Consider the following 17,027-nt stretch of genomic DNA (forward strand, 5'->3'; position numbering starts at 1 on the left):
TACTGAGCCCAAAATGCGGAAGCAGCAGGTAGCCATGAGCGCCGCCGAAGAGGCCAGGATTTGGGTGCTTTGCCGTTCGTCCCTGGAGATGAGCAAACAGCTTGAAGAGGAAATTGCTCAGTGCAAAGCCAAGCTGCGCCCCGTCCCTGCCGCCGAAGAGTGACGCCGTGCAATGCAGCCAGCAAAGTGATCTGAGCATCTGGGGCTTCCCACGGCAGGGGAACTGTACAGCGCCACGCAGCCAGCAAAGTGACCTGAGCATCTGGGGCTTCCCACTGCAGGGGAGGTGCACCATGCTGCGTAGTCCAGAGGTGAAGGCTGGCCCAGAAATTTTTTTGGGGGGGCAACGAGGACAGCAGAGCTCCAGCCTGAGGCCTACGGGGAGGTTTCAGCTGTGGAGCTCCCACCTGAGGTCAACATGGTGACCTCAGAGCGACAGCTTGAGGCGGCCGAGGAAGCCGTCCCGCTGCCCTGCACAGCCGAGGAAGCTGTCCCACTGTCCTGCCTGGCCGAGGAGGCCTCCCAGCCCTCCAGTCCCGCTGGGGACGCTGCCGAGCCCTCCAGTCCCGCTGGGGACGCTGCCCAGCGTTCCAGTTCCAGTGTCGTCGGGGGCGGCACCCAGCGTTCCAGTTCCAGTGCCGTTGGGGGCGGCGCCCAGCGTTCCAGTTCCAGAGCCGCCGGGGGCAGCGCCCTGCATTCCACTTCCAGCACCGCCGGGAGCGGTGCCCCGACTTTCAACCCCAGTGGGGGTGCTGCTCCACCCCTCTGCTGCCCGAACGGAGGCTGCCTCGCTTTCCGTGGCAGCAAGAGACCGCTCGAACAGGGGCCCGGGACCCCCATTGGAGGGGGGTTCTTGGTGCTCCGGGAGGAGCACCCTTTGGAGGGGAGTTCTGTTATGCCACGGCCAGCAGAGGGTGCTGTGGCTCGACTCCTGACGAGTCATGTGACATTGTCTGTTTGCTCGCTTCCGGATTGAGCATTTTGCATTAAGTGACTTTAATTTGCCCCAGGTGTCCATGCTTTGAGTTAATCATGTTCTTTATTTAAATGCCTGGGTGACTGAGCACTTCGCTCAGTATTATATCGTGTCTTTAGTTGATCCTGGTTAGTATTGTTTGGATCAGTAGTCTCGTTTGTTTTCCATGCCTCGAATGTTCTCGTTTCCCGGTGAAGACCGCGTTTACTTGAATCGTGAGTTTTGTGTCTAATAAAGACTGTGACCTGCACCTGCCTCCAGTCTATGTTTCGTAACAGGAGATGTAAATAAATAAATAAATAGGTATGTTGTGTTGCCTCTGATGTACAACTCCAATTCCAAAACAGTTAAGTCGCTGTGTAAAATGTAAATAAAAACAGAATGCAATGATTTAGAAAATCTCATAAACCCATATTTTATTCGCAATACAACATAGAAAACATCAAATGTTTAAACTGAGTAAATGTACCATTTTTTTTAAAAAAAAAAAAAGAAGGTAATTTTGATGGTCGCAACACTTCTCAAAAAAGTTGGGGCTGGTGCAATAAAAAGCTGGAAAAAGTATGTGTTACTAAAAAGAAACAGCTGGAGGTTAATTGGAAACAGGTCAGTAACATAATTGGGTATAAAAAGAGAATCTTATAATATTCTCTTTTTATACCCAATTATGTTACTGACCTGTTGCCAATTAACCTCCAGCTGTTTCTTTTTATGCGAGTATATAATATGCAAGTTGGTTCAAAGCTGTTTACAAATGAGCTCTGCCCATTGTATTTTTCCTCCACCTATTCTCTATGTCAGGTTGCCCATTTGGGAACGTACCTGTATGCCTGACGAGGACTGAGCATCGGTGAAGGTGTCTACAAAAGAAGGATGTCCTGTCCTGCTGGCTGACCCAACTCACACTTTACACATATACATATAGTTTTTTCTGTATTAGCTCTCATCACAAAACCAGTAACATGTTTTTCTGTGGAATCATATAATGACTTTTCTGTGGAAGGGTGATGTTAACCTATGACTTTGGAGAATTCCTTTTGGTTTATTCTATGCTATGCTAGAATAAAAGATAGGAATGAAAGGAAATTCTCTTATATCATGTACTCTCATATTATGAACTGTATTAAGACACATTGGATACGGGGAATACTGGGTTATAGTTTCTGTTTGTGTGTCTCTGTGCTCTCAAATACCTTTGATGTATGTATTCATTTAATTACCTCTTTGAATAAGCTGATCAACTGTCATCCTTTAATATAGCTGAAACATGTAGACATATTTTGTAGTATGACCCTGTGCACTGTGTGTTTTGTCTATCTGTCTGGCAAAGATTATATCTCAGATTATATCTTTCAGATCTTCCGTCATGCCTTTCAGCCTGTTTTTACAATTACTTCTATTAACTTTTAGTTCTGTGCTTAGAAAGTGTGGTTTTGCTCAGAGTGTTTCAGATCTGGGGAGTCATGTAATATGCTGCTTTCTTTACTGATATACAAAACAAACTGCAACATTTAATTTTGTGCTGGAAAACTGTTTGGAAATCTAAAATTTTTTGTACTGACTTGATAATGTAGAAGTCATAAAATAAAAATGTAGGTAACTCCTTACATTGATGTTACCTTTGTAAAGCATTTATAAAGGTGTTCATTAATGAGTAATAACTCAATTACAAGTGTATTATAAATCATTGATAGGCAGATATAACTGCATGAATAAAAACAGTGACTCTAAAACATAAAGGCCCAAAAAACATAAAGACTCCAAAATCTAGTGGAAAGCCTTCCCAGAAGTGTGGTGCTTATTAAAATAGCAAAAGTGGAATAAATCTGGAATGGGATGTTCAACAAGCACATACAGTCCACTCTGAAATTATTGAAACAGAAAGGCCAATTCTATTGTTTTCGCTATATATTGAAAACATTTCGATTTTAGATCAAAAGATGACACGATAGACCAGGATTTCAGCTGTCCTTTCCTCAGATTTACATGTTAAATAACTTAGAACATTGGACCTTTTGTTTGAAGCCACATTTTTTCAAGTGATCAAAAATAAAGGAACATGTTACTGATAGGTGTTTCTTGTTGCCCAGGTGTGTCTTGTTAAATTGATTGTTTAAAGAATTAATAGCTCTGAATGTCTACTCTTGGTTAGAGCCCGAGGTTTCCCATTTGAAGAGTTTGTGTATGAATGGTGGGTTTGAGTCACGTTTTTTTCTTTGTCCAGTGCTTCAAAATGATTGAAATAACTTTAGGGCTATGTCCAAAGCATTTAAACCAAGGTAGACATGTGACCTACTATTGCCTTTCCCAAGGTTCAGAATTGGCTTACTTCTAAGTTAGATATATGAGTCTTCACCTCCTTAAAAGCTAGACGGCAGATTTTATTTCTCCACCAAACCACCAACTACTTCGCTATGGTTTGTTGATATTATGTTCTTTTTGAAGCTGAAATTGATAAAGGTTTTTCTCACTCACTTTGTTTTTCTTCTCAGACTCTCTGACTACCTTTAAAAGCATCTCCTCCAATTCCTCCTTCTGTCCTCCAGGTTTCTCAGCTTGGACTCCTGAACATGAAAGTTTACCATCCAAAATGTTGTAGGATTTATTAACTCTTTACACATATGTTCAGATACTTTGATGACCAATGGAAAATTTGGGGATATGAACAGATGGACAAAGTGTTGCTAAACGAGCCTGAAGCTACACACATATGCAGACATACAGTGAGCACAAACACTTTGCAGGTGATGAAAATGTAGAAAAGGTTGCAGCAGTGTTGCTGTGGTTTTTAACATATCACTTGTGGAGCATTGATATTAAAGTGCAGGTATGGTTTTATTTTTGGCCATATGATTGCTGTCAAAGCTTTTCTCTCTTACCTTCAATATCTTTTCATGCCTGCGGTGAGTCTTCTTGAGTTATTTTGGCTATATTTATAGGGTCATTGTCTTGTTGAAACATCGTCAGATTCAGTTTCTTGGCCAAGGAGATTAAATTCTCCTCTAATATGTCCCGCCATATCACTCCATACATGTTTGCTGAAAGGTTTATGTTACAACATTTGTAAAGACTATTCCCTAATTTAAACCAATAATTTAAACCAATATATCTCTGGTCTACTTAGATTTCCCCTAGAAACATAGCAAAAAGATCGAGAAATGGAGCAAATCAGATTTTTCACGTGTATCATTCACAGCTTCCATTTGGCCCCCCACAGTCTGAAGGAAATGTAAACCATATTGTATTGTTCACTATTGTAAATATTTATTTATTTATTTATTTAATATCTGAGTAGAACAGTTTTGTAAATATTTTGGAAGGTGCAGAGCCCAACCCATATGACTTTCAATGTCCAGCATATTGCATAGTCTGCTATTTTAAATTATTTTATTTATTTACATTTTAGATTTATTAGATTTATTTACTTATTTATTTATTTTTCGCAACTCTGCTTTTTATGAAATTTTGTGCACATGATGCCCAATCGATCCTGTAGTTGTGGATAGTTTTTCAATAAATACTATATGTCTTTGAAGCATCTGGTCAATATTTCAGTAGCTCATTATGTCAAATTAGACTATAAAAATCCGCAGATTTTGTGGCTTATTGCCTTTATTCAGATTCCATATACATTTATATCATTTATCAATATTGCAGAACTTTTGTGTTTGTCAGTATTTATATTACAGCACTGGCTGAAAATATTATGGAATATATATGAAAATGTGCAGTATTTCTGACATGTTACAACATGTGGTAACCTGTAACATGGGATCCACATTTTAAAACATATTACAATTAGTGGAAACATTTTACACATGTTCTCCACATGTTATAACCTATGGTAACATGTTTTCCAAATGTGCTCTACATGGCAACACATGTTCCAAATGTGCTCTGTTATGTTGCAACATGTGGTGATCACATGCGGAAATTCCTGTGGTTTTTCTGTAAGGGCTGGCTCAATTACTTACAAATTCTACAGTAAAATTAATTCATGTCTATTGTAAGCATAGAGTAGGTTACTGTGAACTGATAAGTGGGTTTCAGATTTGAAATGTCCCTTTTATTTCAACAGTAAGATGAAGTAAAATATTAATACTTTGGTGTCAGAGACTTCCTCTGTGAAATCAACCATTAATTTATAATAGTAGTAGTAGTCAGTAGTAGTAGTAGTAGTAGTAGTAGTAATAATAACAATAATAATAACAATAATAATAATACAACTCCAACCCCCCCCCCCCCCCAAAAAAAAAGTAATTTTGTATTTGAGACGTTTGGCTGCAAAACGTCTCAAAAAAGTTGGGACGGGGGAAACAAAAGGCTGGAAAAGTAAGTGTTACTAAAAGGAAACAGCTGGAGGAACATTTTGCAACTAATTTGGTTAATTGGCAACAAGTTAGTAACATGATTAAAAAGAAGTATCTTAGAGAGGCAGAGTCTCTCAGCAGTAAAGATGGGCAGAGGTTCACCAATCTGCAGTAAACTGCAGCTACAAATTGTGGAACAATTTCAGGATAACGTTCCTCAACATAAATCTCATCATCTACAGTACATAATATTATCAAAAGATTCAGTGAATCTGGAGAAATCTCTGTGTGCAAGGGTGAAAATAAATATTGCATGCCTATTCGGGCCCTCAGGCAACACTGCTAAATGTCTATATGTCTGCTATATTATCGTTGAGTGTCTCACACTGAGATTTTAAGGAAAGTTTTCTGACACTGACGGAACTTTGTCGTCGGGTATCTTTGGTCACAGCTGCACTAAATCAGTGAGCGTCACATTATATGTTCTAATACCACTGGTCTCAACTCACGACCAGAGATTATCCTTTGCGATGTATGATTGAGCCTACGACAGTAAAATTGGGCCAAATATCATACAGTGTAAACCCGGCTGAAGATAATATGAGAGTAGTTCTTACCTCTTCAATGTGCACAATGAATCTGAACATGTTAAAATACATGAAAAATTTAAACAAAAATAATGACATTTACAAATAACTGTTTTTATGATTTTTTTAATGTATTGGATTATGCAAGACATGTAAATATTTCAATACTATATAATTTTAGTAATGTAACCAGCATTTAACGCAGCAGAGACAGTGACGATTGCAATGAATGGCTTTTATTAAAATACTACCAATCCAAAAACACTAGCCATAATTCAAGGTCGAGAAACAGGCACAAGGTCGGGCGATGTACAGTCAGAGATCAAGGAAAAATCACAAAACGTGAATCCAAAAAAACAAACAAAAATCGAACAAAGGCTGGGAATGTCAGGTGTGAATACAGAGCTGAACCAGTGCTGAATCTATAGTGTTTGGTACTGGTCCAAGTGTGTGCAATCAGTAATCATATGGCTGTGAATTTGACATTGAGTGTGGTGTGTGTGTGTGTGTGTGTGTGTGTTGACATGACAAGGAAAATATCTACAGTATGCATGTGTAAAAAATACTTTTTACAATGCTAAAAAAAATACTAATTACATAAACAATAAATAAAAACTCAATTAAACCATTAAAACTATATTATAGACAATTTCAAGGACGTAATCAATAACAAACATGTTACAATGCTACTGCACATGTCCTGAAGCATTTCTAGTGGAGCCATTTTTAAAATCCAGACAAACAAAATTACCAGTGTAAAGTTTTAGGTCTTGCTAAAATTGAACAGTTAAGGTATGTACAAAAACTGAAAATAAATGATGAAGTGGCATTACCAGACCCTTTAAATAAGACTTTCAGGCAACAATGTTTCACAAAGAACATTAAATGTTTAACTGAAGTAACTTATCCATTATCTGGATGATACCAAGTGTGTCTACGAAAGAGATGTGGTAAAAGCGTATTGAAGTCTGGAAAAGGTGGGAACATTCGTTCGTGCAATGTGAACGGCATTTGTCTTGTATTTAGTGAAGTTGGAGCAAATCAAAAATGTACTCTGCATGGTTCAGCGCTAAGTTGACCGGGGAGGTTATTAGTGGATGCTGTATGTGGTTAATGCACAATGTTAACAAATACTACTGTTATTGTTTCAAATGCATTAGTGCATGCTGGAATTAAAATTAATCAGGCTTAATAAGTTATAGAAAACTGTTTACTGTTATCTTTTGTAAACTAATACAGTTAGCTAATGTTACAGAATACAACATCATTGTAAAGTGTTACTCATCGTATCTGTCAGCTGAATAGATAGTTAGATAACCAATGCGAACTGCCACTTTCCTAATAATAACCCACAGAACATTTAGAAATGAAACGGAAATACAAACCAGGCATTTTCACTACAGCATAAAGTATATCTTATTTAGTAGAATCTTATCATAGTAGAAGATATTTACCCATCACAGGCTTTGGGGCTTTTTTAAATAATGAACACTACTGTATCAGTTAGCTCTTGTTCTACATTTATATTTATGAAGACGCTGAGGTAATTTTACAAGAATGACAGAAGACATGGTGTGGAGGTAGGGTGCTGGAAGAAGTGTTCGAGTGAGTAAAGTTGCTGCTTAAATCAAATATCTGTGGTGTAAAAAATATCATTTTAATTAGCTTTAAAGAGAGTTGAGAAGAAAGTGTGCTGCTGATCAGAAACAGGGAAATCAGAAATCATCTTGTTCAGACAAAAGCAGCAGTATGAAGTCAGAGATAGCAGGCTGTCACAAGGAGACGAGGTGTTCATTTACAATTAGTCTCATGCACTCATTTATAACATTTTGTAGACCCTGTCTTCTGCCTTCACATTAATTTTAAATCAACACACTTTACTGAACACAAAAAAGCATTAAAGCCTATTGTTAGGGGAGAGAACATCAGATTAAATAGAATATAGTGTAATTTTCTAAAACTGGTTTTATTTCCTAACCTGGTAATCTGATATTTATTGGAACTAAAGAGAAATGTACAAACTAATGAAAATGAGGTTCAATAATTAATCTGGTATTTTTTCCAAAATTTATCTAAAAACCTCACATCACTCACATCAGTGTCTGTAGTTTGTAATGTTCATCATCCTTAAGTGCACAAAGCAGCCTCTTTCCTGAGTCTCCTATTTCATTCTCAGACAGATTCAGTTCTCTCAGGTGTGAGGGGTTTGATCTCAGAGCTGAAGTCAGAGCAGCACAGCCTTCATCTGAGACACCACACTTAAACAACCTGGAGAGAGACATAAAGACACAGTGTTTGTTGCAGACCAGTGGTTTCCTCTGTGAAGTTCTTCCTTTAACAACATTATTGTTCAGTGTGTTTTCTTAAAGTGGACACGTGAACAGAGACTTCAGTGAGTTCTAGAGATTTCTGCAGGTATTTTGCTTTTTCACTTTGGTTTCTCTTCCATGCTGTGCTCTTGGTGTGATCTCTGCAGGACGACTGTGCCTGTGTTTTTCTGCTGCAGAATGTGATTGTCTCTTATTATGACTTGAATGAAGATTAAAACATGTTTTATTATTAATAAGTACAGAAAATCAGGTAATTTCAAAGTGTTCACAAACTCCTTTGCAATCACAAGTATTGAAATAATTTAGAAATCACAATTTTTCAAAGTATGTGACAGGGGTGTAGAATCTGCGGGGGACATGTCTCCCGCACTTTTAATAAAATGTAAATTTGTCCCCCGCATTTTTTCACTGGCCATGGCCAATTTGTGTATCTTTGATTTCTATACATGTACATGTCTAAAAGTCTTTACATGACCTGACGTTGCCATGACAACTGGTCACTCATATCATGCGTCATGCCCATGCTCACACCTGCACTGAGCACTCAAAGGTTGCGATGAGCTCAAAGCGGTAAAATAAATAAATAAATAAATAAATAAATAAATAAAACTATTCACTCCTTTTTTGCTAAGTTGAGTGTAAGTGTAAGTTCTTTTGGCTTGTGGTATTCATGCTGCACAATGATGAATAATTTGCTACATATTTCTTTTTGTTTATTTTTTTCCAGATCATTTCCATTTCACTGCTCATGTCCCAGGTGCAGTTTGTGTGATTAGTTAAATATTCTAGTAAATTTCACAGTAATTTCAGACACATTGCAGTCGCATCAAGTCACATTTTGTGCCGCAGTTTCTCACATACGTACATCTGACCCAAACACTCTGTGGCAAATCATCAGTGTGAAGTGAAAAGAAACAGTCTTCCTCCACAGGACATTGATTATGAACCTAAAACTTCTGCTTCAGTCTCACTATTAGAGAATGTGTCTTACTGAGGAACAGGTCATGTGTCTCTCAGAGAGATGATCTTACCTCAGTATCTCCAGTTTACAGTGAGGATTCTCCAGTACAGCAGATAGACTCTTCACTCCTGAGTCACCTACAATATTAAATGACAGCTCCAGTTGTCTCAGGTGTGAGGGGTTTGAACTCAGAGCTGAAGTCAGAGCAGCACAGCCTCCATCTGAGACACCACAATTGCACAACCTGTAGAGAGACTCAATTATGCACTCTTCATAAAAAGATTTTTATCTTGGTTACTTACTTTAAAGGTGATGTGTTTGCAAAATTTAATATCACTATTTAATATCACCTGTTTATTCAAATTAACTATATATATATATATATATATATATATATATATATATATATATATATATATATAAAAGAGATAATACTGAGTGTTATATTTAGTTTCTCCCATCTGTTGTGTGTCATATTAAACTATCAGCAGCTGAAGCTGAACAGATAACAGCAGACTGACCATCAACTTTAATCAGAGAAACAGAGAGAGAAGCTCACATGGTTTTCTACTAGACTTATAGTGCACTACACATGGGGAATAAACTTGTTTCTCCAGAGCCTATTTAGTGCATTTATATAACAATATAGATTTATATTATTGCAGAATCAAGGAAGTAAAAGTCTGAATTATAGTGAAAAACAAACACTATCATGAATTAACATTAAGATAATAATGTGAAGTATATTCTTGAATTATAAAACTGATGCAGAGTAAAATTGTCTACAAATTCACTTCATCAAGCTCTACACGTTTAGAATGTGAAATACACAGTAATTAAAATGTCTACAGAAGACTAACATGAAGACAGAGGATAAGATGTGCTGAGCTTTTTGTGCATGTGTGGAAGGATCACCCACAAAAGTCTAGAAAAATCGGAAGTGTGTCTGGTTACATATTCTCCTCAATTTAATAAAGTTTGAGAGATCAGCAGTCATCAGTTTTACAGGTTATTTTGTCCTCCTCTCAAAACTAGGTGTAAATTAGCACCATGTGTGTTGTTGGGATCAGTTGACCGGTCCCCGGTTTTAATGAGGAATTGAGCTACTTTTGACTCACCAGCATGGATTGATTTCTTTGGCTGTAGATTGGAGTTTGGACATTTTTACGTACATTATTTTTTAATCATATCTGTATATTAAAACATTCAGTAGTGAGCATGCACTGTGTAAGCTCCTTTACCTGACTGTTTTGGTTTTATTTAAAAATCTAATTAGTTTAATTTAGTTGTTGTGTGTTGTATATATATATATATATATATATATATATATATATATAAAACATCATTTCCATTTCACTACTGCTTTTAAACTCTGTAGCTCACACAGTGCATTTAATTAATGTCCCAGGTGCAGTTTGTGTGATTAGTTACCATATTTTAGTGAATTTCACAGTAATTTCACACACACTGCAGTCACATCAAGTCATGTTTTGTGCTGCAGCTTCTCACATACGTACATCTGACCCAAAGACCCAGTGACAAATCATCAGTGTGCAGTGAAAAACAATATTACTCCTCAGGACTTCAATCTCACTATTAGAGAATGTGTCTTATTGAGGAGCAGGTCATGTGACTCTCAGAGAGATGATCTTACCCCAGTGCCTCCAGTTTACAGTGAGGATTCTCCAGTACAGCAGAAAGACACTTCACTCCTGAGTCTCCTACATTATTACAGCACAGATCCAGTTCTCTCAGGTGTGAGGGGTTTGATCTCAGAGCTGAAGTCAGAGCAGCACAGCCTTCATCTGAGACTCCACAATTACGTAACCTGTAGAGAGACACAATGACACATTCTTCATCAACATATTTTTTATCTTAGTTTACTTGTAAAGATGGACCACTGCCCCATCAGATTTGTATTAAACAAATTAACTCACACAAATCTACAGTGAAAGCCTTCAGATTTTGACTGAAAAAAGGAAACCAGACCTACTAATTCCTAATTAAAGATGATGTGTACAGACACAGCCATCATTTTGTTAAGTCTTTATTACAGTTAAAATGACTTTGTTTAAGTATTGCCCCATGCACTCCTCAACATACTGCAGTTCTGTACTTTAGCTCTCAGATGAGTCCAATCTCCATTCTGACAGCGTGCTCCAGTGTTAACATAAACTGAAATACTTTTCATCTTATTATATCCTCTAATTATAGTGTATGAGTGTCATGGTGAAAAGACACAGTGTGGTGTCTGTTTCAGAGAAGATAAACTCTTTATTGAACTAGTCTGTTACACAAATACACACCACGCAGAAATGTTACTAAACAACATCGCTCAATGCAGCGAGGCGAGGGCATCATCTTTCCTGTGTATTTTTGCTTTCTCTCTTCTTAAGAATTGTAGCCCAGAGATTCTCTAGTTTCAAATCCTAACACATTTAATGACTAAACTATTTGTTCTGCATGTTGTACTGTTACAGAACATTTCAGGTGAAAAACAACACTGTATAAAACTGCTGCTTTTAGTAAGTTATTGTGACTCTCAGAGAGATGATCTTACCTCAGTATCTCCACTTTACAGTGAGGATTCTCCAGTACAGCACAGAGACTCTTCAGTCCTGAGTCTCCTAGTTTATTCCAGGACAGATTCAGTGTTTTCACAGACAGATGCAGTTCTCTCAAATTGGAGGTTTCTGAGCTGAGCGCTGAGACCAGACCTGACCAACTTTTCACTTCAAGTGAATCACACCTGATACTGAAGGGAATAAAATAATATTTAATTAACTAAATCTAGTGCAAATTATCAAACAGGTCCTCAAAGTTTCCACTGAACCTTCTCATTTTCACAAATGGTAAAAGTACAAACTCCAGTTAGACAACATGCTTAAAAGGACACTTCAGCAAAAATATTAAATTTAACCCTCGATACATCTATTGTAAACATCCCTAGGGCTGTATCTTCCTATAAGTTGTATAATCAGTAACTTAGGGCCCTCAGATCACCAGGGGCCCCATGAGTTTTAAAATATATATAAAATAAAAAAGCACACTTTACTATCATTTATCAAAAGATTTATATTATTAGACAGTCACAGGGGCTTTAATGCAGTAATATAAAGCAATTTATGTAATTAATTATGTAGCCAGTGTAACTAATGTCAGGAGATCATGAAGAGGCGATGATCATGAAGCTCTTTGGAGTGTAAAAATGCCAAGGAAAAAGTAGAATAGGTAAAATAGATCCAAAACACATTACATTAATTAGTTTTAGTCAATTTATCCACTTTTGTACTTCCACTTGTTGATGTAATTAAAATGGATAAAGTTAATACAGCTAACTACAGATAACTAGCTAGTATCTGTAGGGTTGCCTCTCATCCCGTATAATATGGGATTGTCTCGTATTGAAAAATAAAATGCTGCGTCCCTTATTGAGTTAATACAGGATGTGATTTGTCCCATATTCTCGTACACATTGTTTCATACATACACTAAGTCTTCACAGTGGTGAGAAAATAATGGTGAATAAAATCAAACCAGTTTCACAAGAAATAGCAGGCAGAGAATGAACATGTGTGAGCTTGCATATTAACATCATCATTGCCGTGGTAACGGAAACTCAGTCACGTGGTTCTTAAAAAAATGTCTTCTAACACAAATTCCCAGTGAAACACAAGAGACTGTGGAGGTACAGGTGTGAGGCGGGATACAGTCCTGTCCCTGACAATGAATACAACTCAACTGTACAGTTTACTGTGGAGCAGGCGGCAGGTGATCATGTCCGAGCGGCTAAAAAGTAGAGTGAAATCACTCAGTTCCTTTTACCTCAGACCTCCCATGAGGAGGATATGCCATGTTGCTGTTGTTGTTTAATAAATGTTTATGTTATGTACTGTTCTTTTTAGATATCTGATTGAATGATGAGGATTTTCCTGAATATCATTAATTTTAAAAAAAGGCACAAAATAATTAGGCTCTTAGGCTAACTAGTAACAGGGAAATTCTCAAGCTATCTAACATCAGGCTAACTATTTTATTAGAGTATATAACTTAGGCCTAATCAACCACACATGCTGAAAATATTCCACCCATTCTCAGAGATGGACTAAGGGTTAGAATTATTAGACAGATTTATCTCATAATTCATAAATACTGTAGTTTATATTCTATAAATGTTAATGTCATTGTCAAATTTAAAATAATCTAAATAAATAACTATATCAGTCTCTTCTATATATTATTAGTCATAATTATATATTAAAATATGTTTTACTTTAAAAACAATATTTTTTATTCAAATCCATCCTATCATTCTTCGATAATTATAGATGTTAGTGAAATAGCACAATTGTTAATAGAACAGTTAAAAATGGGTTAAAAGCAGCAACAATTTATCAAGTAGAACTCAATGTGAACTGTATGAATGAGGATGCTGCAACAAGTCTAGTCCTTCTCCTTACTAATGTGTATGTCTCAAATACCCTACAAATTTACTTCAAACAGGAAGGAAGCTATTGAAGATAAACTGAGCTTGGGGCTCAGGTTGAAACTCAAGAAATGTATGCTTTCTCCAGTGCAGAGGACAACTTTTGTAGTAGTTATAGGGATTCTACTATGATGAGGGCGTTTCTACCCCAACACCTTTAGGGTTAATCCTATCAACATTGAGCAAGATAAAGCTGGATCTGGGCATCCCCTCCAGTCTCTACGAGAGACTGTTGGGGTTTATGGCAGCAGCAGCCGCCATCATACCATTGGGCCTATTGCACATGAGACCGTTTCAGTGGTGACTGAAAAGTCGGGGGTTTCATCTGAGTAATCAGTGTCGCATGGCAATGCCTAAGTGCTCTGAGAATCTGGAGGTGTCCCTGGTTTCTAGCCTTGGGTCACACTCTAGGGGTGTCTCCTTATTGCAAGACAGTGATGATAGACACCTCCCTCACGGGCTGGGGCATGGTCTTAGACGGCTATCCAGCACACGGTCTCTGGAGTGGTCCTTAGCTGGAGAGGCATATAAATCACCTAGAAATGCGGGCCGTATTTCTAGCACTGAAATTCTTTCTTCCACAATTGAGAGGTCACCATGTGTTCGTTGTGACAGACAACACAGCAGTGGTCTCATACATCAACCACCAGAGAAGATAATGTTTGCACCCAATTGTTCAGGCAGGCACAACTAATTTTTCTCTGGGCAGAGGGAAAGTTTTTGTCAGTGAGTGCAATGTACATTCTGCGCAACTGCAATGTGGGGCAGACATCCTGTTGAGGCAGTGTTGAGGCCCAGGGATTGGTGGCTCCATCCACAAGTGGTGGAGTCCATATGGTGGAGGTTCAGCCAAGCGGAAGTGGATGTGTTCACCTCCGAGGCAACAACACACTATCCGCTGTAGTTCACCTAAACTCCTCCCACACCATCAGGGCTGGGAGCCATGGTGCACATGTGGCTGAGGTCATGTCTGTAAGTTTTTCCTGTGATCACTCTGCTCCTACAAGTTCGCCAAGACTGTCTATGTCTGGCACTCCTCGGGAGATTCCCATCTGCAGTCTCAAGCCAGAGGGCTGATTTATCACCCTCGGCCGGAACTATGGAAACTGTGGGTCTGGCCCCTGAGGGGCTCCAGCTCATAGATTCTATTCTCACAACTGAGGTTGTAGAGACCATGCTGAATGCTAGAGTGGTGACTTTTTGACTCATAGTGTGAGGAACGTCCGTTCAACCCAGTGAACTGTGCAATAGCTACATTCCTGGAGTTCTTACGAGGACGTTTTTCAGCAGGGTGGGCTCCTTTTACAATCAGGGTCTACGTGGCTGCCATTTTGGTCAGCCACGCCCCTACTGATGGAGCCTCTGTGGGGCAACATCCTCTAACTTCGAGGTTTATGCGTGGTGTCAGGCGGCTGAGGCCCATCTGCAGACCACGCATACCTTCCTGGGATCTTTCTGTGGTCCTGGAAGGTCTGTCAGGTGCCACATTTGAGCCCTTAGAGTCAGCCTCAGAGAAGCTTCTGACTCTAAAGGTAGCTCTTCTGCTGGCCTTCACATCTCTCAAGCACGTAGGAGATCTACAAGCTCTCTCTGTTGCCCCTTCCTGCCTTGACTTTGCCCCTGCATTAACAAAGGCTTTCCTATATGCTAGGCTGGATTATGTTCCTAAAGTGCCTACATCTGCTGCCCAGCCAGTAGTGTTGCAGGCTTTCTGCCTTCTTCCGTTCCTCACACTGGAAGAAGAGAAATTGCACCTGCTGTGTCCAGTAAGGGCTCTCTGTACTTACGTCCGCCGTCCACAGCTGCTGGTCTGCTTTGGCAGCGACAGTAGTGGTGATGTGTCAAAGCAGCCCATTCTAATTGGATAGTGGAAGCAATCACTATTGCTTATGAGGTGCGTGGTCTCACTACGCCTCTGGGCATAAGGGCTCATTCCACTAGGGGTGTTGCCTCCTCAAAGGCTTTGTCCAAGGGGGTACCCTTACAGGATATGTGTGCTGCAGCAGGGTAGTTTATGCTGCACACATTCATTTGATATTACAGCCTCAATATACATTCCATTCCAGGCTCGAGTGTCTTGCAGTGACCCTCGGGCTCGGATTTTTTTTGTACAGGCCATACCGTAAGTATGACGGAGTGGTCATTGTCATTCACACAGCAACGTTGAGTTCCCTTTGAAAGGGAATGTCCGGGTTATGCATGTAACCTTATTCTCTGAGAAGGGAAGAAGACGTTGCTAGCTTTGTCATACTGGGCCATGCCTGTGAATCGTGCATTCGCTTCAGATAACAGAGGCTGATGGCACGGTTCACAGGCGCTGTTTTTATATTATGTGACGTGCTTAATTGTCACGTTACCTTATCCCGGCAGGCCTATAAATATGCATGATGTTACACAAGCCTCAGATGCCGTTCATGTGCAAGGGCGCTTGACATAGTCTGGAGCTCACACAATGTCTCGTTCCCTTCTCAGGGACACAGGGTTACATGCGTAACCCAGCTGTTTTTGCCCCATTCAAGTTCACATTCTGTGTGTGTGTGTGTGTGTGTGTGTGTGTGTGTGTGTGTGTGTGTGTGTGAGTGTGTGCGTAGGAGTGGATTTAGTCATTTGCGGGCCTTAGGCAAAATAAATGAATGGGGCCCTCATTCCAGTGTTTTAATGTTGATATTTAAATTTGTTGCATGTTATTTTGCATTAATAATTAATTTGCATTTTTAGGGGCCCTTGGCCTACCTATGTCCAGTGCAAATTCTGCCTCTGTTTGTGTGTGTGGTGCAGGGATCCTTATTTATTCCCTGCCTTTGCATTCTGATTTGCATTCTGGGCATTTTCTTCCCCTTGCACTCTCTCTGTTGTAGCTTTCCGTGTGTGTGTGTGTGTGTGTGTGTGTGTGTGTGTGTGTGTGTGTGTGTGTGTGTGTATATGTGTGTGTGTGGGTGGGTGCTTGTGCATCTCTCCCAGAAAAGTGCATTACCGAGCTACTCCATGGAAAAAGAAGAAAATAATTTCTCAGGTCAATGCAACAAAAAAAGTTTTAAAAAATAATTAACAAGTAATAAAATTATATTGTATCATAAAAATATAAATAAAATTGTTGCCTCTGAGTAACAGGCTTTTCAAAGTCATTTCTCTATGAAAGGCCATTTCCACCTCATGAACAAAACCTTTTAACTAACTCATAATTATAGGAAAGTTATTATACAAGTAATAATAATAAAAATGTTTTTTTTTGGAATTACGATCTTGCATTAATAAACAATAATGAAAATCACAATAAACTTGGTTCTTTATACCTGGTGGAATCAGAGGTGTGAACCTGTGACAAATATCCAACATAAAATGAGCATTACTATGGTAATAATGAATTATAATTTAAA

At 38.9% G+C, this 17,027-nt stretch overlaps 1 protein-coding gene across 3 annotated transcripts in view; it reads right to left on the reverse strand.

Annotated features, from left to right (window-relative positions):
• Positions 1–7,578: 7,578 nt before the first annotated feature.
• The window catches only part of LOC128623037 (NLR family CARD domain-containing protein 3-like), a 30,823-nt gene continuing 21,374 nt past the window's right edge, over positions 7,579–17,027 (reverse strand). For all 3 annotated transcript variants that reach the window (XM_053649892.1, XM_053649890.1, XM_053649891.1), the window contains 4 exons: positions 11,725–11,919; positions 10,819–10,992; positions 9,235–9,408; positions 7,579–8,141 (listed from right to left, as the gene is read on the reverse strand). In XM_053649892.1, the coding sequence (XP_053505867.1) occupies positions 7,964–8,141; positions 9,235–9,408; positions 10,819–10,992; positions 11,725–11,919 (721 nt within the window). In that variant the 3' untranslated portion in view covers positions 7,579–7,963. The remainder of the gene's footprint in view (positions 8,142–9,234; positions 9,409–10,818; positions 10,993–11,724; positions 11,920–17,027) is intronic.

The sequence above is a fragment of the Ictalurus furcatus genome, chromosome 19 (genome assembly GCF_023375685.1).
Source record: "Ictalurus furcatus strain D&B chromosome 19, Billie_1.0, whole genome shotgun sequence".
NCBI lineage: Eukaryota > Metazoa > Chordata > Actinopteri > Siluriformes > Ictaluridae > Ictalurus > Ictalurus furcatus.